This window comes from Echiichthys vipera (genome assembly GCF_963691815.1).
Source record: "Echiichthys vipera genome assembly, chromosome: 7".
Classification (NCBI taxonomy): Eukaryota; Metazoa; Chordata; class Actinopteri; order Perciformes; family Trachinidae; genus Echiichthys; species Echiichthys vipera.
Window position 1 is genome coordinate 2103957 of NC_139832.1, and position 22252 is coordinate 2126208.

The 22252-nt window shown below is 46.3% G+C and overlaps 3 protein-coding genes across 3 annotated transcripts; 2 read left to right on the forward strand and 1 right to left on the reverse strand.

Annotated features, from left to right (window-relative positions):
- Positions 1-1457: 1457 nt before the first annotated feature.
- LOC310949038 (uncharacterized protein) lies at positions 1458-6926 on the forward strand (the record flags this gene model as incomplete). The annotated part of the gene is made up of 3 exons (XM_083916370.1): positions 1458-2157; positions 4906-5685; positions 6904-6926. Exons 1-3 carry the CDS (start codon positions 1965-1967, stop codon positions 6924-6926), a joined length of 996 nt encoding a protein of 331 aa, XP_083772496.1. The 5' UTR covers positions 1458-1964.
- LOC310949039 (uncharacterized protein) lies at positions 6913-9932 on the forward strand (the record flags this gene model as incomplete). Its single annotated transcript, XM_083916371.1, has 2 exons — positions 6913-7536; positions 8911-9932. The coding sequence occupies exons 1-2, from the start codon at positions 7344-7346 to the stop codon at positions 9930-9932; spliced, it is 1215 nt and encodes a 404-aa protein (XP_083772497.1). The 5' UTR covers positions 6913-7343.
- A 4113-nt stretch (positions 9933-14045) lies between these two features.
- On the reverse strand, positions 14046-17707 carry LOC310949040 (E3 ubiquitin-protein ligase TRIM39-like; the record flags this gene model as incomplete). Its single annotated transcript, XM_083916372.1, has 2 exons — positions 17621-17707; positions 14046-15687 (listed from the first exon to the last, which is right to left on the reverse strand). Exon 2 carries the CDS (start codon positions 15678-15680, stop codon positions 14046-14048), a length of 1635 nt encoding a protein of 544 aa, XP_083772498.1. The 5' UTR covers positions 15681-15687; positions 17621-17707.
- Positions 17708-22252: the final 4545 nt, after the last annotated feature.

Sequence of the window (22252 nt, forward strand, 5' to 3'; positions counted from 1 at the left end):
GTTAGTGGGATGAAAATACTGAGGGCAGATAAAAGCAGGAATATTTAACCTTGTTACTGTTGAGCAGCATTTTCTCTCCACTCTAAAGTCAGGACTTTATTGTGTTTTACTGTTTAAAGTGTGTTTTTGTGGGTTTAACTTGTTCAACATGGAGAATATCTGTTAGTACAACAGTTTAAAGGGTAATCTAAGGAAACCCAACACCTGTTTTGTGTGCAGAGGTTTGTTATTTACTCATGAAATAAAAGTTAAACTTGACTTTGCCTGTAAATAAAAGCTGGTCTCCTTTTTGAATAAATGTTAAAGTTTTAGTAACAACTATAAACACATGTTAAGATGTCAGTAATAGTGATAAATTAAAAATGTTGTAGTAACTTTTCTACTGGACAACAAATACAAAGAACAGAGTTCGTACTGGTGCTTGAAACCTCGAAAATGCTTGAATTTAATGTATTTTCACAGTTTGAAAATGGTTTAAATAGTATCCACATTTCTTTCATAACAAAAAGTAATAGAATAGAATAAAATGTATAGGGGACGATGGAGCGTGAGTTTGGCCGGAGAATCGGAGCAGCGGGGGCGGAGCTGCAGTCGCTCTACCGCACCGTTGTGACGAACAGAGAGCTGAGGAAGACAAAGCTCTGGATCTACCGCTCAGTCCTGGTTCCTACCCTCACCTGTGGTCATGAAAGCTGGGTCAGGACCCAAAGAACCAGGTCCAGGTCAGGACCCAAAGAACCAGGTCCAGGTCAGGACCCAAAGAACCAGGTCCAGGTCAGGACCCAAAGAACCAGGTTGAGGGTACAAGAGTGTGAAATGTGTTTCCTCAGGAGGGGGTCTGGAGTCTCCCTTAGAGAGAGGGGGAGAAGTTCAGCATCCGTGAGGAACTCGGAGTAGAGCCGCTGCTCCTTTGCGTTGAAAGGAGCCAGTTGAGGTGGTTCAGGATCATCTGGTAAGGATGAACCCTGGGCGCCTCCCTAGGGAGGTATTCCAGGCACGTCCAGCTGGGAGGAGGCCTCGGGGAAGACCCAGGACCAGGTGGAGAGATTAGATCTCCACACTGGCCTGGGAACGCCTCAGGATCCCCCAGTTAGAGCTGGTTAATGTGGCCCGGGAAAGGGAAGTTTGGGGTCCCCTGCTAAAGCTGCTGCCCCTGAGACCAGACCGATAAGAGGCTGAAGATGAGATAAGATGAGATCCTTCTGGTATTATGAAACCGTTTCAGTGGTTTATAACATAATACCATCTCTTTAAATGTGATTTTGAATGAAAGAAACATGCAATGTGCTGGAAAAGCTTGAAAGTGCTTGACTTTGACCCTGGAAAAGGTAGAATCCTGAAAGAAACATGGATATGAGCCTGTAAAAAAAGGTTAGGTCTCTTTTATTTTGAAGAAGAAGCGGTACCGGAAGCAGCTCCTCTTCCTGTGGCTAACTTGATCCATGCTGAGTCTGGTTGAAGAAGTTTGTTCTCGGCTCTTTGTTGTTTGAAAGCGTGTTTTTCCCGCTCTTTCCGTCCCGTAGTTCCTCACATCCAACCGGACTGAAGCACCGGAGCCTGTGTGTTTGGATAAACGTGCTTCAGTGGACTTTGTGCTCATTTCCTGCCCGTTTCACCTCAGACTCATCTCCGTTAGCTCACAATGCTAAAGGCAGTTAGCTTAGCGTGCTAGCCGGAAACAGACGGATACGGAACTGGGCCACACAGCGCGAGTCGGAGTGACTGTCCGATAGAGAGCAGAGTGTGTTTGTCACGGACCCACAGTGTCCAGATAACCCGCTCTGAATGGACTCTGTGCTCTTCTCTTTATATGAAAAGATCTGAATTCGCTCCCGGAAGCTAATGAAGCTAGCTCGCTAACCGCCCGGAAGTAGCCCGAGCGAGCGTCACCTAGCAACAGAGCGGAGCGGAGCGCTTTTAAGGGAGTGTGTGTGTGGAGGAAAAGTGTGTGTGGCTCAGTGAAAATGTCTAAAGCTGAAATGCTGAGAGCTTTTGTGAACCAGCGACTCAGTTTGGCTGCTGCAGAGATCTTTGAGCAGTTTGAAAGAACGATAGCAGAGTACAAGGAGGAGCTGGAGTCCAGATCTAAAGAGAACCAGCGACAGCACGAGCTCCTGGACGCGCTCAGCAACCCGGAAGTGCGCTCACACACAGCAGGTTTGGACTCTTCTTTGCTTCTTCTCGTCACTTTAAAAGTGCTGGAAACCAGAGCTGGAGGAAGAGTTCACGTCCTTTACTCGAGTCAAAGTCACAGAACACACTGGAAATACTCTGTCACAGGCAGATTCATCTCAGGGCTGAATGTTGAACTTTGTCCTCCACTACATTTGTCACACAGCTGTTTCCACATGACCGTTAATCCTTAAAGTCTGAGAAAGGGTGAAAGTGAATATAAATCACAGTGTAGCTCACATGTGTTTAAAAAATAGATCATATGCTGATGCTAAAATGAACTGGGGCGGCAGTAGCTCAGTCCATAGGTGACTCGGCTGTGAACCGGAGGGTCACTGGTTTGAGTCCCTGTGTGGACCATGAATGGAGTGTGGACTGGTGGCTGGAGAGGTGCCAGGTCATCTCCTGGGCACCGTACCCCCCTCGCTCTGACATCTCTCCATTAGTTGCATGTGTATAGGTCCTGTCTGAGCATGTGTGTTCAGAATAACACATTATTAGAAGAATAAAGGAATTCTTCTTCTTCTTCTATTCTTCTGAACACACACATTTGGGCGGATAAACACTGAATGAATGGGATTCCATGTGTGTCGGGTTTAAACAACCTAAAGCATCCAAGACGTAAGAAAGGAGAGAAAGACAAGAGGTCATTTGTTTTACTCTCAAGGAGAACGGACAGAGATGCGTTCAGGTACCATCTCCTGCCGCTCTGAAGCGCACTCTGCCGAGCCCTCTCTCTTTATTTCCTTAAGGTGGTCCCTAGTTACAAAGTGAGTTACAGCTGTAAGGGAGAGGGAGCACACAGCTGCAACTTCTCACATTTACACAACTCATTATCTTCAACAGGCGCATGCTGCTCGTCCTTAAAACATGTTCTGTCTTTAAACGGAGGAGCAGTTTCTGTTTGTGCACAGATTGATAACATGACTGCTGATGAGTCACCAAAGAGCAGTCACGCAATCTGATTTCTCCTTCCTGTAAAACAACCCTGCACTAACTAGCTGCACACACACACACACCAAGTGAAGTTAGTGTATATGTAAAGGCATTTGGAGTAAATATGAGATTACATTACAGAAACATTTGAAGGAACACATGGAGTATGAATCTGTGAGAGTATTTCATTACTAAGTACGTTCGCCTACAGAACTGTGTGTCTGACAGGGTGCTCGGCAACACTGGGGCCCCACAGGGGACTGTCCTCGCTCCCTTTCTCTTCACCCTCTTCACCTCAGACTTCAACTATTTGCGCTGAGTCCTGCCACCTTCAGACGTTTCCTGATGACTCAGCAGAAGTTGGCTGCATCGGAAAGGGGGATGAAAGTGAACACAGGACTGTTGTGGGCAACTTTGTCACTTGGACTGAGCTGAATCATCTGCAGCTCAACATGACTGAGACAAAGGAGCTCGTAGTGGATCTGAGGAGGGTGTAAACACCTGTGACCCCTGTCTCCATCCAGGGGGTCCCTGTGGACACTGTAGAGGAGTATGAGTATCTGGGGATGTACTTCAATAATAAGATGAACTGGACTAGAAATGCAGAGGCGTCTACAAAAAGGGCCAAAGTCGACTCTTCTTCAGGAGGCTGAGGTCCTTAAACATCTGCCGGACGATGCTGAGGATGTTTCCGAGTCTGTTTCCAGTGCGATCTTCTTCGCTGTGACACGCTGGGGCAGTGGGCTGAAGGTCGCAGACACCAACAGACCGAGCAAACTGATCAGGAGGGTGATGTCGGGGGGGAGGAGCTGGACACCTGGACGACCGTGGCAGAGAGGAGGATGCAGCCTAGACTCCGGTCTATCCTGGACCAGGTCTCCCACCCTCTCTACGACACACTGGCCCAGCAGAGGAGCACCTTCAGCAGGGGAGCACCTTCAGCAGAGGAGCACCTTCAGCAGAGGAGCACCTTCAGCAGAGGAGCACCTTCAGCAGAAGAGCACCTTCAGCAGGGGAGCACCTTCAGCGGAGGAGCACCTTCAGCAGGGGAGCACCTTCACTAGAGGAGCTCCTTCAGCGGAGGAGCACCTTCAGCAGGGGAGCACCTTCAGCAGAGGAGCACCTTCAGCAGAGGAGCGCCTTCAGCAGGGGAGCACCTTCAGCAGAGGAGCGCCTTCAGCAGGGGAGCGCCTTCAGCAGGGGAGCACCTTCAGCAGAGGAGCACCTTCAGCAGAGGAGCACCTTCAGCAGAGGAGCACCTTCAGCAGGGGAGCGCCTTCAGCAGGGGAGCACCTTCAGCGGGGGAGCACCTTCAGCGGAGGAGCACCTTCAGCGGAGGAGCACCTTCAGCGGAGGAGCACCTTCAGCGGAGGACTCCTCGCACCCAGATGCACCACAGGAAATCTTTCCCGCACGTTCCCAGGAGAGTCTGTCACCTCCTCTCTGTATTTAAGACTCAACCACAGACAATCTTTGATCTTTTATATTTCACTACTGTAAATATTAATTTCTGTAGATTTAAATGTTTAAGTCTTTTCTATTATATGTTTAGTCTGTCTGATATTTGTTGTTTGTATATCTGGAATAATTTGCCCCTGGGATTATTAAAGTGTTTCTGATTCTGAGTACCGGGTTAACAAAAAACACATGGAAGAAATCAGTTTAATGAAAATAAAGCTGTGAATTACAAAAGTGGTAATGCCTTAAATCATTTGCTCTAACTATTAACTAGAGTTTAATGAATGGGTGTAAACCTGAAACTACAGTTTTCTAAGACGTCTGCATGCGTTTCATTAGTTTCCCCAGATGTTCAGCAGCTGTTGGAGGTTAAAGAAGAGGTTCCCTCTGAGCAGCAGGAGTGGAGCTCCAGTCTGGACCAGGAGGACCCAGAACCCCCACACTTTAAAGAGGAACAGGAGGAACTCTGGACCTGTCAGGAGGGAGAGCAGCTTCAAGGTCTGGAGGAGGCTGAAAACAAGTTCCCTTCTGTCCCTGTGAAGAGTGAAGAAGATGAAGAGAGAGCTCAGTCCTCACAGCTTCATGAAAGACAAACTGAGGAGAACAGAGAGGCAGAGAGAACAGACGCTGATGGAGAGGACTGGGGTGGACCAGAACCACAGAGTCCTTTACAACCAGAGTACTCCTCTGAACCTGAGACTGATGACAGTGGGGACTGGGAGGAGACGGAGGAACCTCAGTCAGGTTTAAACCTTCTGCACAACAATGAAGAACCTGTAAGTGATGTGGATTTTAACACTGGAGAACCGTCAGTTCTCTCCTCTGAATGTGCTGGAAGCTTTGAACACTTGGAACAGCTGCAGAAACAAACTGGGGTCCAAACCGACGTGAAACCATTTAATTCGTCCGCTCAGACGGGTTCAGTGTCGACTCACGTGAGAGTTAAATCACAGGAAAAACGTTTCATCTGCTCAGTTTGTAAAAGAAGTTTCAGTAAGAGCAGCAATTTGGTTCATCACATGAGAACTCACACCGGGGAGAAACCGTTCAGTTGTCCAGTTTGTGGTCGAACATTTGCACAGAAGGGACAAATGAAGGGACACTTGTCCGTCCACACAGGCGAGAAACCGTTCAGTTGTTCCGTCTGTGGTAAAAGATTTTCAATGAAGCAAAATCTGAAAAGTCACTTGAATGTTCACACAGCGGAGAAACCGTTTAGTTGTTCGTCTTGTAGTAAAAGATTTGGGCAGAAGGTGCAACTAAAAAGACACCTGCTTGTCCACCTGTTGTATCAGAAGACACAAGTGTGTTGAGCGCTACAGATAAATAAAGCTGTAGAGAAGCACGTTAAAGTCTTTTGTTTGTGGGATTAAAATACTGAGGGCAGATAAAAGCAAGAATATTTAACCTTGTTACTGTTCAGCAGCATTTTCTCTCCACTTTAAAGTCAGGACTTTATTGTGTTTTACTGTTTAAAGTGTGTTTTTGTGAGTTTAACTTGTTCAACATCTGTTAGTACAACAGTTTAAAGAGTTAACTGCATTTCATGGTTGTGCTTCGTTATAAACCACAGTTTTTAGTAATCGAAGGAAACCCAACACTTGTTTTGTGTGCAGAGGTTTGTTATTTACTCGTGAAATAAAATTAAACTTGACTTTGACTGTCAATAACACTTTGGTCTATTTTATTTTGAAGATATTTTAGATAGAAATACTTGATTGATCTCCAGCTGGGAAATTTCAGTGTAGCAGCAGCATCACACACAGTAACAACACACACACACACACACACACACACATCCATCAAAACAGGAATACAATACAATATAAAAACAGATAAAAATTATATAAAGAAGCGGTCTAATTGTAGTGCAAATGTAAACATACTGTGTGTGTGTATGTATATATATCTATATATACATATAGATATATATACATATATATATATATATATATATATATAGCCTCTTAGGGTCTCAGGGGCAGCAGCTCCAGCAGGGACCCCAAACTTCCCTTTCCCGGGCCACATTAACCAGCTCTAACTGGGGGGTCCTGAGGCGTTCCCAGGCCAGTGTGGAGATCTAATCTCTCCACCTGGTCCTGGGTCTTCCCCGAGGCCTCCTCCCAGCTGGACGTGCCTGGAACTGCTGCACAACCGATACAGAGAAATATGAGCCTGTAAATAAAGGTTTGGTCTCTTATTTTGAAGAAGAAGCGGTACCGGAAGCAGCTCCTCTTCCTGTGGCTAACTTGATCCATGCTGAGTCTGGTAGAAGAAGTTTGTTCTCGGCTCTTTGTTGTTTTAAAGCGTGTTTTTCCCGCTCTTTCCGTCCCGTAGTTCCTCACATCCAACCGGACTGAAGCACCGGAGCCTGTGTGTTTGGATAAACGTGCTTCAGTGGACTTTGTGCTCATTTCCTGCCCGTTTCACCTCAGACTCATCTCCGTTAGCTCACAATGCTAAAGGCAGTTAGCTTAGCGTGCTAGCCGGAAACAGACGGAGACGGAACTGGGCCACACAGCGCGAGTCGGAGTGACTGTCCGACAGAGAGCAGAGTGTGTTTGTCACGGACCCACAGTGTCCAGATAACCCGCTCTGAATGGACTCTGTGCTCTTCTCTTTATATGGAAAGATCTGAATTCGCTCCCGGAAGCTAATGAAGCTAGCTCGCTAACCGCCGGAAGTAGCCTGAGCGAGCGTCACCTAGCAACAGAGCGGAGCGGAGCGTTTTTAAGGGAGTGTGTGTGTGGAGGAAAAGTGTGTGTGGCTCAGTGAAAATGTCTAAAGCTGAAATGCTGAGAGCTTTTGTGAACCAGCGACTCAGTTTGGCTGCTGCAGAGATCTTTGAGCAGTTTGAAAGAACGATAGCAGAGTACGAGGAGGAGCTGGAGTCCAGATCTAAAGAGAACCAGCGACAACACGAGCTCCTGGACGCGCTCAGCAACCCGGAAGTGCGCTCACACACAGCAGGTTTGGACTCTTGTCTGCTTCTTGTTCTTACTGCATCCACTCAAACTCATTTGGCTCCTGTGAACTTTGGGAAAGGGAAACTTCTCTCATGCTCTGTCTGCTTGATGGTTTCAATAATGGTGGAAAAGTCTTAGGTTGGTTTCTTTGACCCCCTCATGGAAGAGTGCATTAAGCCCTGTTGGCGTCCTTACCACACTGTGCCTCATATATCTATTGTAAATGTTAGACTAAGCGACAGGCTGGCGTGCATATTTACTATATCCGCAGGCGCCCTACTCACCTTTTTCACCCCTGACCCGATTTCATGTCTGATCGTCACTTTAAAAGTGCTGGAAACCAGAGCTGGAGGAAGAGTTCACGTCCTTTACTCGAGTCAAAGTCACAGAACACACTGGAAATACTCTGTCACAGGCAGAGGGGGGTGTTACTTAACTACGGTTCCTAAGTGTAAATATGAGGTAGTTGTATTTCAGGAGTTGAATTGAACTTAAAGGTTAATCTTGTCCTTTTTACTCCACTTCTTTTGTCTGAGTCAAGACGAAATCCACTTTATAAAGCCTCCGTGTTCAGCTCGCTGCTGAGTTGACCTTCATGTTGCAGTTTCAATTCAATATGAAATATTTACAGTGCCATTAGACACTACATTACACGTCTTTTAAGACACTTTACATATAGAGAAGGTCCAGACTACACTATCTGACTTATTCAGAATTAACAGACCCAACAATTCAGGATGAAGCCCGTTTCCTGATTCACAATGAAAAGAAAGTACATTTACTCACAAATGTACTTAATTATATTTACTGTACTTATTATAGTTACTGGAAGTGTGTCTGTCTCTCTGTCTGTTGTCTGTCTTTGTCTCTCTCTGTCCATCTGTCCGTCTTCTCTCTCTCTCTCTCTCCTTCTCTTCCTCTCTCTCCGGTGCAGACAGATGTGCGTCCTCCACAGAGCTGGGTCTGTCTGACGTTCCTGTCTGTTATAGTGAAGGTTTTCGTCTCCACCGTACTCTACGGGGGAATTGTTGGGTCTCTGTAAATCATAAATAAGTCATAGAGTGTGGTCTTTACCTACTCTGTAAAGTGTCCTGAGATCACTTTGGTTATGATTTGACACTGTAAATAAAACTGAATTGAAGTCAAATAACGTAAGTATAATCCGTAAGATTTACTCAAAGTAGAACACATATCCCCTGTGATTGTTATATCGTAAAAACATTAAATTATATTCAGCCTAATGCTCAAAATAAGGTTAAAATGCAGCTGTTTGTCCACAGGGAGATTTCTGCTGGGGCTCCTTCCTTTTGTTTCTCACTGAAACAAATGTACAACGACAAACTGGTGTTTTCTAAGACGTTTGCATGTTTTTCATTAGTTTCCCCAGATCTTCACCAGCTGTTGGAGGTTAAAGAAGAGGTTCCCTCCAAGAAGCAGAAGTGGAGCTCCAGTCTGGACCAGGAGGACCCAGAACCCCCACACATTAAAGAGGAAAAGGAGGAACTCTGGATCAGTCAGGAGGGAGAGCAGCTTCGAGGTCTGGAGGAGGCTGAAAACAAGTTCCCTTCTGTCCCTGTGAAGAGTGAAGAAGATGAAGAGAGAGCTCAGTCCTCACGGCTTCATGAAAGACAAACTGAGGAGAACAGAGAGGCAGAGAGAACAGACGCTGATGGAGAGGACTGGGGTGGACCAGAACCACAGAGTCCTTCACAACCAGAGTACTCCTCTGAACCTGAGACTGATGACAGTGGGGACTGGGAGGAGACGGAGGAACCTCAGTCAGCTTCAAACCTTCTGCACAACAAAGAAGAACCTGAACCTCAGTCGCGTTTAAACCTTCTGCAAAACAATGAGGAATGCGATGTGGCTTGTGATACTGGAGAACCATCAGTTCTCTCCTCTGGATGTGCTGGAAGCTTCCAACAGAGACACTGGGTCCAAACTGGAGAGAAACATTTTAGTTGCTTATTTTGTGGTAAAACGTTTGCACTAAAGGTATCTCTGAGACGACACTTGAGCGTCCACACAGGCGTGAAACCCTTTAGCTGTTTAGTGTGTGGGAAGCGGTACCCTCTGAAGAGTTCCTTAAGGGTTCACATGAAACTTCATTCAGAAGGGAAACATTTCCCCTGCTCCGTTTGTAAAACCGTCTTCAGTTCCAATGGGAATCTGGTCAATCACATGAGAATCCACACGGGAGAGAAACCGTTTAGTTGTTCCATTTGTAATAAAAGTTTCACACGAAAGGGAAATCTGAAAGAACACATGAGTGTCCACACAGGGGAGAAACCATTTAGTTGTTCGTTTTGTGGTAAAAGATTTGCGCACCATAGTAATTTGACACGACACATAACTGTCCACACGGCGCGGAAACCATTCAGTTACAGCGTCTCAAGATGAACTCGGCTCTGACGCGTAAAGACGACGTGTTGGTGATAGGGCGGGGGTTGAATGCGTATTTCAGCGGTGAAGAAGCAAAGTATCAGTGAAAATGGCCGTTAACCGTCAGGGCCTCGCCTCCCAAAAACAATTAATATGTGAAAAAAAGTTATACACACCAGGGCTCAACACTAACTTGATCCATGCTGAGTCTGGTTGAAGAAGTTTGTTCTCGGCTCTTTGTTGTTTTAAAGCGTGTTTTTCCCGCTCTTTCCGTCCCGTAGTTCCTCACATCCAACCGGACTGAAGCACCGGAGCCTGTGTGTTTGGATAAACGTGCTTCAGTGGACTTTGTGCTCATTTCCTGCCCGTTTCACCTCAGACTCATCTCCGTTAGCTCACAATGCTAAAGGCAGTTAGCTTAGCGTGCTAGCTGGAAACAGACGGAGACGGAACTGGGCCACACAGCGCGAGTCGCAGTGACTGTCCGATAGAGAGCAGAGTGTGTTTGTCACGGACCCACAGTGTCCAGATAAACCGCTCTGAATGGACTCTGTGCTCTTCTCTTTATATGAAAAGATCTGAATTCGCTCCCGGAAGCTAATGAAGCTAGCTCGCTAACCGCCGGAAGTAGCCCGAGCGAGCGTAACCTAGCAACAGAGTGGAGCGTTTTTAAGGGAGTGTGTGTGTGGAGGAAAAGTGTGTGTGGCTCAGTGAAAATGTCTAAAGTTGAAAAAGCGAAGTATGAGTCAAAATGGCCGCTAACCATCGGGGCCTCGCCTCCCCAAAACAATTATCAGGGCTCAACACTAACGTTTAAAAGCGGTTGCCAGGTTGGTAACCAGACGTCATCTTTCGGTCACTGAAACTGAAACTATCATTGTCATTTTTGGTCCCTTTATACAGAATTATGAGTAACACAGATGCTCCGCAGTTTTCCATCAGCGTAATCATGAAAATTAGACTTAAAAGTTACACAAATATACAAATGTCCTTTTTGTTTTGGTTCATCTGGTTCTTTTCTCAGTTCAATCAATTTTGTGTATTTAAATCTTTTAATTTATTTCCCTTAACTTTTATTTACAGTGGTATTTATTTTTCTTTGCTCGTTTTACTGTTGGGGATGTGATTCAGCGATGTTAGTAAATCATGCTCTATCAGATAGTTTGTGATGTCGTCGGGTCAGTGGAACATTTCTCTCACACACAAACTCCTTCATCGTTGCACAGCAATATTTTAACATTAATGCACCAAATATTAAAAACCTATTGATTTTTTGGGTGTATGTTTTGCTGTCCATATTTCCTCACATGTTAAAAAGTGGTCGCCCCTGATGGCAACTTGGCAAAAGTGACTGTATAGAGCCCTGTATATGTTTATATATTTAAATATATGGTCATATTATTACTGCTGTTTATTGTATTTAAAATATGTACAAACTCGGAGTAGAGCCGCTGCTCCTTTGCGTTGAAAGGAGCCAGTTGAGGTGGTTCAGGATCATCTAGTAAGGATGAACCCTGGGCGCCTCCCTAGAGAGGTGTTCCAGGCACGTCCAGCTGGGAGGAGGCCTCGGGGAAGACCCAGGACCAGGTGGAGAGATTAGATCTCCACACTGGCCTGGGAACGCCTCAGGATCCCCCAGTTAGAGCTGGTTAATGTGGCCCGGGAAAGGGAAGTTTGGGGTCCCCTGCTGGAGCTGCTGCGCCTGAGACCCGACCCTTTGCGTTAATGCTTTGCTAAAACATTAACGCAGATGGGAGATTCTTCCACACATCGCCACAGTGTACTTTCTTTCGATCCCATTCCATCTCTAAATCACCCGTAGGTGTGAATGGTTGTCTGTCTCTGTTCGTCTCTGACTGGCGTCCTGTCCAGGGTGGACCCCGCCTCATGCCCGATGTCAGCTGGGATCGGCTCCAGCCCCCCCGCAACCCCGACAGGGACAAGAGGCTGAAGATGAATGAATGATTCTTTAACTGTTCTGCAAAAAATTAAACCAGAACAGTTGGGTGGTGGTGGATTGGGGTCAGGGGTCTTTTTACAGATTATGCAACAATCTCACCATCAGTCAAACGTTTGTCAAGATAAATACAACAAATATGATCTGATTAAGATTAAAATCACTTATTGTAAAGTTCATTCATTCATCTTCAACCGCTTATCCCGGGGTCGGGGACGCGGAGGGTGCATGCCCTTTTTTGGTCAGAGAAAATGAGGCGGAGTCAAAGTCTGACAAGATGGAGACTCCTGTAGGCGAGGACGATTGGATCAAGTTAGAGAACGGACCTCGACGGAGACGCTACGTCCATTTTTTTACACAGTCTATGGTCAGCACACACAACTCAATAAAGCTTTCCAATTAGAGGAACCTCTATTTATTCAAAATACACAACACAAACACTAATAATTAACAATAATAATAATAATAATAATAATAATAATAAGTGCCCTGGCTGCGCAGCATGAATCTTCGTGGCGTCGGCTGATGGAGTGGGTTTGGAAGGTGGACGCAATACTGGGATTTGTTGACATTATCACCAGACTTCAATTTAATTCAGTTCAATTTTATTTACAGTGCCAAATCATAACCAAAGTGATCTCAGGACACTTTACAGAGTAGGTAAAGACCACACTCTATGACTTATTTATGATTTACAGAGACCCAACAATTCCCCCGTAGAGTACGGTGGAGACAAAAACCTTCACTATAACAGACAGGAACGTCAGACAGACCCAGCTCTGTGGAGGACGCACAGACTAGTGACAGTATAAATGACTGATAGTGATAAAAGCAGCAGGAAGCGTCATGCAGGACCACGGCAGCAGGCACCACCACCATCAGCAGAGACCTGAGAGACTTGTGCTTTAATCTTAAACCCAACTGGACCGAAGGATCTATTTTAGGTCATAATGAATTATTTCTTACATTCATTCATTCATTCATTCATTCATCTTCATCCTCTTGTCCCTGTCGGGGTCGTGGGGGGCTGGAGTCGATCCCAGCTGACATCGGGCGTGAGGCGGGGTCCACCCTGGACAGGACGCCAGTCTATCACAGGACACATAGAGACGAACAGAGACAGACAACCATTCACACCTACGGGTGATTTAGAGTCATCAATGAACCGAACACCTGCACGTCTTTGGACTGTGGGAGGAAACCGGAGAACCCGGAGAAAACCCACGCAGACACGGGGACAACATGCAAACTCCACACAGAAGGGCCCCAGCCGGGGTTCAAACCAGGAACCCTCTCACTGTGAGGAAACAGTGCTAACCACTAAACCACCGTGTAGCCCTACTAATTGTAATGTGCTTGTACCTTTAGACTTCATTGTGCTCCTGCAGAGCTCGTCCTCATCTGCTGTAGTGTGTTCTGGACTCCACTAGAGGGGGTCCTCAGACGTCACTCTTTCTCTACAAACCAGTAACACAGGTTCAGTGTTTTCATCAGCTGCTTGAACACAACTCAAAACTCAAACGACACAGTTTCAGGTTTAATATGAAGAACAACCAAATAACTTCATCTGACACAATGAAAACTCTGTTGTGCTTTGGTTTATTAACACAAATGGAGTAAATCAGAGGATTACATGTGTAATGTCATTTGTAACATGTTGCATGCAGCACTTTCTATATATGCAGTTATCAGACATTTAAAGAAGGATTGTTATCTCTCGGTACATTGTTGCTGATCATTTGATAGTCTCGACGGCAGGTAATGCAGTTATTGGAATTAACGCGACTGCATTGGATAATATAGAAGATCAACGTGTGGAACGTGTGTCATAGTTAAAACAATGTGACTCATCAAAGAAAGAATTACAGTAAATAAGTACAAATATGAAAAACATCAATGTATGCACCATACATCATCAGCCTCTTATCCGGGGTCGGGTCTCGGGCGCAGCAGCTTTAGCAGGGGACCCCAAACTTCCCTTTCCCGGGCCACATTAACCAGCTCTAACTGGGGGATCCTGAGGCGTTCCCAGGCCAGTGTGGAAATCTAATCTCTCCACCTGGTCCTGGGTCTTCCCCGAGGCCTCCTCCCAGCTCTAACCATACATCATCAGTAATATAAATGTATTATAATAAGTGAAAGTGAATCTTTCTGTAGAAAATCAAACTGTTGTTCTAGCCAGTGTGAATCACAGGAGATATGATCAGAGGAGCAGAGTTTTTACCAGAACTGTTGTTACAAGGACAAACGAGTGGGTAGAGTTTCTCAGTGAAGCAGCAGCCAGTAAAGGAGTAGATCAGAGCTGCAGCATCAACGTCATGAAAGGAGACCAGACCCTCCTCATAATCCACAAACACCCCCACCTTCTCAGGGCGAGACTTCAGAGAGAGAAGGACTACACTGTCAGCACAAGCTTTGTACTCACTTTCAGCCCTCAAACACATTAACCAGTAACCAATCTGTGGGCTCGGTGTGATGCTTCCCTTCCTGTTGATCGACTCTCTGACCACTCCTAAGTACCAGTTAGTCTTCTCTTTAACCCCAACCTCGAAATAAAATCTTCCCGTACAGAAACTCTGCTTTGCTAAAACATTTGGACAAGTATCAAATCTCTCCGGATTGTCTGGGAGAGTCTTCGTTACATCACCATGTTTAACTTGTTTCCCATCATCAGACAGGATGAGGTTGGGATGTGCTGTATCAGGATCAAGTGTCACGTCCACTGCAGACTGCTGGACCCTCTTCAGCTCAGCCTCAACGAGCAGCTTCTTCATCTGTTTCCTGAACGTCTCCTCCAGCTCATTCACAGCTCTCACAACAGTCCCCTCATGTAGTGGACGGAAGCTGACTTGTGTCCAGTCCTTGGTGGGTGGAGCAGCGTTCAGAGACGTGAAGCTTTGGAGGAGGTGGAGGTGGTCTTCAGACTGCGAGAGCTGCTCCACCTCAGTGCTTCTCTTCTTCAGCTCAGAGATTTCCTGTTCCAGCTCTTTAATGAAGCCTTCAGCCTGTTTCTCTGTCTTTCTCTGCTTCTCTTTGATCGCGTCCAAGAGCTCAGCCTGGCTTCTCTCAACAGACTCCTTCAGAGCGGTGAAGACCTGAACACCATCTGCCATCTTTCTGTCGGCATCTTTCTTACTGAGCTGCACCGACTGTTTGATCTCCTGAATCTTCCGTCGTCTCTCCTGGATCATCTGCTGAGTTTCAGCTTCCACCTCTGCCTTCTTTTCTTCACATCCTACTTTCAGAGGAACAACATCGTGTGTCTTGTGGTCCGAAATGGTGCAGAGCATGCAGACACACACCTGGTCGGTCTTACAGAACAGCTCCAGCAGTTTATCGTGCTTCGTACACATCCTGCCTTCCAGGCTCTCCACAGGGTCGATCAGCTGATGTTTTTTTAGGCCTGACCTCGTCAGATGAGGCTCCAGGTGAGTGTCACAATAAGACTCCAGACACACCAGGCAGGACTTCAGGGCCTTCAGTTTGGTTCCAGTGCAGACGTCACAGGGAACGTCTCCTGGTTTGGACTCTTGTTGCTCTGAGCTGCTGCTGCTGGCGTCCTGTTGAGCTGACTGTCTGAACTGAGCAGCCATCTCCGAGATCAAATTATTGACTTGAAGCTCAGGTCTGGTGTAGAAAACCTTTTTACAGTTGGGACACTGACACTTGTCATTAGTATCCCAGTGTTCATTGATGCAGGTTTTGCAGAAGTTGTGTCCACACGACGTGCTGACAGGATCGGTGAACACATCCAGACAGATGGAGCACAGAAACTGATCCTCAGTCAGCAGACAGCTGGCAGCAGACATATCTACACTCTGAGGACAGGAAGTGTGAAAAAACAAAACTGTTATTATGTCGTTTGTTTAATAAAATAAAGCTAACCCAGAAGGGCTGCTTGCATTGTTCTCGGGAACTGCTTTTCTGATCAACTTCTCACTTCACACTGCACTTTCTTTGGTCCTCAGCAATTTATCACGTGCAAAGTTGATTAGATGAACGGTTCTTGAGATGGGCAAAGGAAACGCATACACACATGAACACACACAGAGATTCCTTCCTTCCTTATTGGTTATACAGATCTCTCAGAACCTGACAGTGCTCAAGTTTCTCGTATTTTTAACCAGCAGTAAAAACAATAATCAGCAAAATTAAACGTGGTTACAGCCACATCGGTTTTGTTTATAATTTCCTGGATTGTTTGAAATTTTCCTTTGTGAATGTAAAGCGGACTAGATGGAAAATTGAAACAATACATCATGTATTGGTCCGATTCACGTGTGAGCTGTCTCTTTTTTCCGTAAGTTGATGGGAAAAAAGTGATTTGGGGCCAAATGGTGTCGAGTGACGGACATGGAACAAAACATAAACCATACAGCGTTGTTGTATATATGTTGTTTTCATGAACATATAAAAATAAATCAGAGATCACTTTAACGTACATATATTTATATATATACACATCTTAGAAAGGGTACTTCATTATCTCATCTCATCTTCAGCCTCTTATCCGGGGTCGGGTCGTGGGGGCAGCAGCTTTAGCAGGGGACCCCAAACTTCCCTTTCCCGGGCCACATTAACCAGCTCTAACTGGGGGATCCTGAGGCGTTCCCAGGCCAGTGTGGGGATCTAATCTCTCCACCTGGTCCTGGGTCCTGGGATCTTCCTGTCTGAGTTGAGCTCTGGTTGTTGAAACACAGTAAATAGTATCAGCTGTACTGGCTTACAAAGACAGACTGCAGTAACTATGGAAACAAGGAAGTTAAGAGGACATGGTTTTGAAGTTCAAGGTCACTGCTATAAAAGTAATGTAATGTGTCAGTGTTGCACCTTTTTAAGTTAATAAAATAATCGGTATCCGTGTCTGGACGATCCAAAGTGTCACAGCTCATCTCTGCCTCACACTCTGCACCTGCTTCAATCAGACACACCCCTCTCATCAAGCCAACTCCACACACCTGTGCTCTCTGCTCTGGCTGCATTTAAGCCCCAACTCCACTCACCTGTGCTCTCTGCTCTGGCTGCATTTAAGCCCCAACTCCACTCACCTGTGCTCTCTGCTCTGGCTGCATTTAAGCCCCAACTCCACACACCTGTGCTCTCTGCTCTGGCTGCGTTTAAGCCCCAACTCCGCTCACCTGTGCTCTCTGCTCTGGCTGCGTTTAAGCCCCAACTCCACTCACCTGTGCTCTCTGCTCTGGCTGCATTTAAGCCCCAACTCCACTCACCTGTGCTCTCTGCTCTGGCTGCATTTAAGCCCCAACGCCACACTCACTCATTGCCAGATTGTTCTCGATGCTTGCACCAGACTCTCCAGCGTTACTCTGCCTGATCTCCCGGTTTCGACCCAGCCTGCCTCTGACTATCCTGCCTGACCGATCTCCTGGAAACCACCTCAGCCTTCCGTCCCTGACCACGATCCTCGCCTGTCCCCTTCTGGATTCTGCCTGTCGGCTCCTGTGGCTAACTGGTGGTTACCTGGTTCAGCTCTTCAGAGTGAGTGTAACTCCAGTCTCCTCTGTGGCTACCTGCAGCGCCGGGACTCTGATTATTCCCTGCACCAAAGCCAATAAAGTTTAACGATTTCTGCCTGTATTTGTGCTTGGGTCCCAACCAAACCCGTTACACAAAGTGAGGCTAGTCATCCTTTAGCAGGCCTAGTTTATCTGCTGTTACCTTTTCCTCTGGTTTGAACTCCACTTTGAGCAGAGACTGAGTTCATTTAGTCTGTGTAGGTCAGTGAACTCACCGGTGTTTGGCAGAGATTCTGCTGTTGTTGAGGAGAAAGCTGCTGGATTCAGTCTAATGTTTCTTTAGAGAGAGACTCAGAGACTCGCTGGACTGCAGCTCTGCCGTTGCTCACGTTAACTTTCAGTTTCATTTCAGGCAAAGTGACGATGCAGCTCATGTTTCAGTGTCGCCCCGCCTCTCAGTGCAGCTCTGTGTGAGTCAGGCTTTATTTGCTCTATTCAAACTGTTTACCATGGTTTCTTCATATCTCTCTGATCACATGATGGAAGAAGGAAACAGAAAAGCTAAGAGGGAAAACTTCTGTGAAAGGAAAGTGAACAGACACACAGATTTTGGACATTTGGAAATCCAAGAGAGTTAAATCCGTTACTCCTCAAAGCAATTTCAGTCAAACGCAACTGGACTTGGTTGTTTGTCTAGGAAGACGTTTCACCTCTGATCCAAGAGGCTTCATCAGTTCATGTACGCATCTGACCAGACTGGGACTGGACCAGGACCAGGACCAGGCTGGGACTGGACCAGGACCAGGCTGGGACCAGGACCAGGACCAGGCTGGGACCAGGCTGGGACTGGACCAACTAACTGGTGTGGAGATCCAGGTATTTAACTTCCCACCAACGACTGTCACTCTAACGACGGTCGTTGGCACTTGGAGCACAAAGGGTTCCAGTGACATCATCGGCCTGTGAGAGGTTAAATACCTGGATCTCACACCAGTTAGTTGGACCAGTCCCGTCCTGGTCCTGGTCCTGGTCAGATGCGTACATGAACTGATGAAGCCTCTTGGATGAGAGGTGAAACGTCTTCCTAGACAAATAACCAAGTCCAGTTGCTTTTGACTGAAACTGCTTTGAAGAGAACGACGACCTGGACACATGAGAACATTCACAGGCAAATCCGTTCATGCATTCATGTCAGTGTTAGTTTTCAGGATCAGACTTGGGATTATTTCTGAAGAGCATGTGTTTAATATAAGCTCCAGCAGATGGCGTCCTCAGCTCTGATTTATTACCTGTGAACACTGGCACAGGGTTTACGTTGTCTTCTCAAACACAACTACACATAAAAGCTTTACATGACGTTGGATGGATGGCCTTATACAGGGTGCATTACTTGACTTTCGATGTTATCAGCTCATTTTCTGTTGAGGATCCAACTCTCTCTTCTAAAATCACAACGTCATGTGTTTAGTTTTCAAAAACAGGTGAATTACTGAGGTGGGGACCATCTGCTACAGGTTTTGTTCTTGTTATAAAAGCTGGTGTTTGTTTGAGTCACTGGCTGATGTTGACCATCAGGGTGCGAAGACGTCCGGTTTCATGCATTTATCTGGTAACGGCGGCAGTAGCTCAGTCCATAGGTGACTTGGCTGGGAACCATGTATGGAGCGTGGACTGGTGGCTGGAGAGGTGCCAGTTCATCTCCTGTGTGCTGTTGAGCAAGGTACCGAACCCCCAACTGCTTGGGGCGCCGGTCACTGGCAGCCCCCTCGCTCTAACATCTCTCCTTGATTGCATGTATAGGTCCTGTCTGTGCATGTGTGTATTTCGAGCCTGTGTGTGTAACATGATTAATATTAAAGAGTGAAAAAATTAAATTTCCCCGTTGCGGGATAAATAAAGTAATTCTTCTTCTAACCACCAACTCCAGGCTTTAGAACGACCCTTCAAACGTAGTACAGGCAGATTCTTATTTTTGTTTTTGTTGTTTTCGTATGTTCATATTTAATTTCATCGTCTGTTAAAAGCATCTTGGCTTCGGTTCATATGAAGCAAAAGCAGAATAGTGCCAGGATTTATGCTGCAATGACCAACAGACGTAATTATTTATGCTTTAAACAATTTGTTTATTTACATTATTTTGTGTAAAACTTTGAAATAACCAGAATGATTTCAGCAGCATGCAGAACCCATTCGACCTTTTTATTCCACGTCTGTCCCTGGTTTTCTTCAGCAGGATCCCAGTAGAGCCTGGTCATAATAAGCTTGTTTTGGCCCCTTTGAGACCTGCTGACAGTCAAATTCAATTAAAACATGATGCCAACATCTCGGCAAACACTCCCTACTACTCTGAGAGAAACGCTGGCTGTCAGAGTCAATTGTGTCCGATGTGAAGAGCCGGCCTTCATGTCCCCTTCTGGAGCCTTTTCACGTGCTAAAATAAGAGTTTCCCCCTCTTTCCCCGAGTCGACATGAGCAAAGTGAGCGCAGTGAAAGGCCCAGAAAGAGCTTCCATTTGACGAGCGGCAGCCTCAGGTCTTGTGTATGTGTGACACTATGGGCCGCTACAAAAGCCTGTCCTTTCTTTTTCTGCAGAATAAAACTGAGGAAAGAAAAGAGTTCGTGCATGATGGGGAGGGGTGGGGGGGGATTTTAGAGGAAAAGGAGGACTGGCTTTTGAAACCGGCCTGGCGCAGATGTACAGGGCAGGAGGATTAGGCTGCGGGTGTTGGTGACGTTCACGCAGCCCGGCTCTCACTCTGTCGTGGCCCTTTTGTGGCTCCCAGTGGCCCCGCGGTAGTAAGCTGCCGGCCGGCGTGCCAACGGTGCTCAATGTGCACCCGACAATGGTTTAGCTACCCCCCAAACCCCACCAACCTCCGGCTCCCAACTCACCCCCTGCAACGCCTCACACGGAGGATGTGATAGGGGAGCTAATGTCACCCCATCTGACCAGCGACAGTGTTACAGTGTGTGTCAGTGGCAACTGCTCCAAGACTGCAAGGGAAAAATCCTCGGTCGGTGGCAACCCTAGTCCCTACATGGTAACATTTCATTTCTACACATTAAGAGTCAGTTTACAGGTGTTCGGTACTATTGCGTATGTTTTTTAAAGTAGTATACAGATGAGATGAGATGCCTTAAGTGTCTCCAGAGGGAGCTGTGTGAAGTCTGACAAAGGCCCTAAAGTGACGTCGCTTGCATGAACAACCATAAACGGCACCGTTCATTAAGCGTGCTCATGTTTTTGAGGAACTGGACGTTTCCTTTTGCAACTAATGAACGTGAAATTGAGCATTGTTGTCTGCAACTGTTTCCCCATTGATATGTGTTTCAACTATGTAATCCACACGTCACCAAACCTTATCTCTAACCCTAACCGCGGAGGAGGGGGGGCACTACGCATTTGAACAAAAACTGAAATGATCAAAACATCAGCAATCACAATGTGCACGGGAGTGCGATGTTGAGGGCCTAACTCAGGTTTGTAAAACATGGACATAGGACGAATGCCACAGAACTTAATTTTCTTATCAGTCAAATGGAAAAAACAAACTACTGTAAAGTCGATCCAATCAGTGCATAGACTCGCGTACTCGCTGATACCGATACCAGCCTTTTAGGCAATATAGGAGGCATTTCGTGATCAGAACAACTTTGTAATGTAATGACTTTGGTGATCCTCTATAGCGCCATCATCAGGTCAAACTCCCAACCTGTCCAAGTCATAGACAAGTAACATGCTAAACAAAGATGGTGAAAATGACACCTGCTGAAAGTCAGCATTGTTATTGTGAGCATGTTAGCATGCTGACATTAGCACTTAACTGGAATCATCACTGTGCATAAGGACAAGCTGCTAGCATGGCTGTAGCGTCTAAGTCTCGTTTCTTCTTAATTGTCTCCATTCTCACTTTTTTTACACGATTTCAACGCAGGAATATATCACTTCCTGTTCCCCACACATCATCCTAATACATCACGCGGTGCTGAAAGAGAAGAGAGAGAGAAGGAGAGTGACACACATATTCTCAGAGCGCATTGTGGAGAGGAATGCCATTGAATTTGGGTGTTTTTTCATGCGCCAGCCTCTTTTGTGTGCAGCCTAAGGAAGTCCATTGTGCGGGCAGACACCCTGAGAAAAGAGGCGAGCTTGGAGCCGTTGTCTGCCGGTGCTTCTGCAGCGCTCTGGCCCTAAAAAGACCTGAATGAAGCTCTGCCATCGGAAGCAGCCGGCCCTAACCGAGAGACAATGCCCCTGGGCAACTTTGAAGACCGGCAACAATTAAAAACGCAGCTTCACTATATTAATTATGCATTCGTGCTTTTGTTTTGGTTTCTTTTTTTTTCTTGGAAGGGGAGAATGGGGGGGGGGGCTGCGAGGTTTAAGATTCAACAGGTCCGAGGGAGAGGGAAGATTACAGTGAAAGAACAACACATGCAAAGGCTTCTGTGAATCCTGCTGTTGGGAATTCACTGAGGGAGAAACGCATGTGTGTGGTTGGATTTGAGTTTCTGGGGATAACAAACATTAGTTTAACAGAACCCTGTGCAATTACGAAATCAACACACTGGTATTTACGTATTAAAACCACAGAAAAACACTGAATTTAAAAAAAAAGAAGCATATCCAGAGATGTCAACAAAACTCTGGGTTTCATCCTGCAGAGCATGTTGCTAGGAAACTCAGAGTTTCAGCTGGGAGTTGCACTCTGCAGACTCTTTTTCTTTAAGGCCTTTCTCCTTTCTCCTCTCTCGGTTGCAAGCCGCTTTTCCGAAGGCATTGAGGTGAATTTCTGCTGGCTGGCGGCTCTGTCAGGTGGCTCTGTTGTGCCCGGGGTCGCCAGCAAACGCCTCCTTTTTGGACCGGTGGGAAGGTTTATTCAGAAAAAGCCAACGCTCGTTTGAAA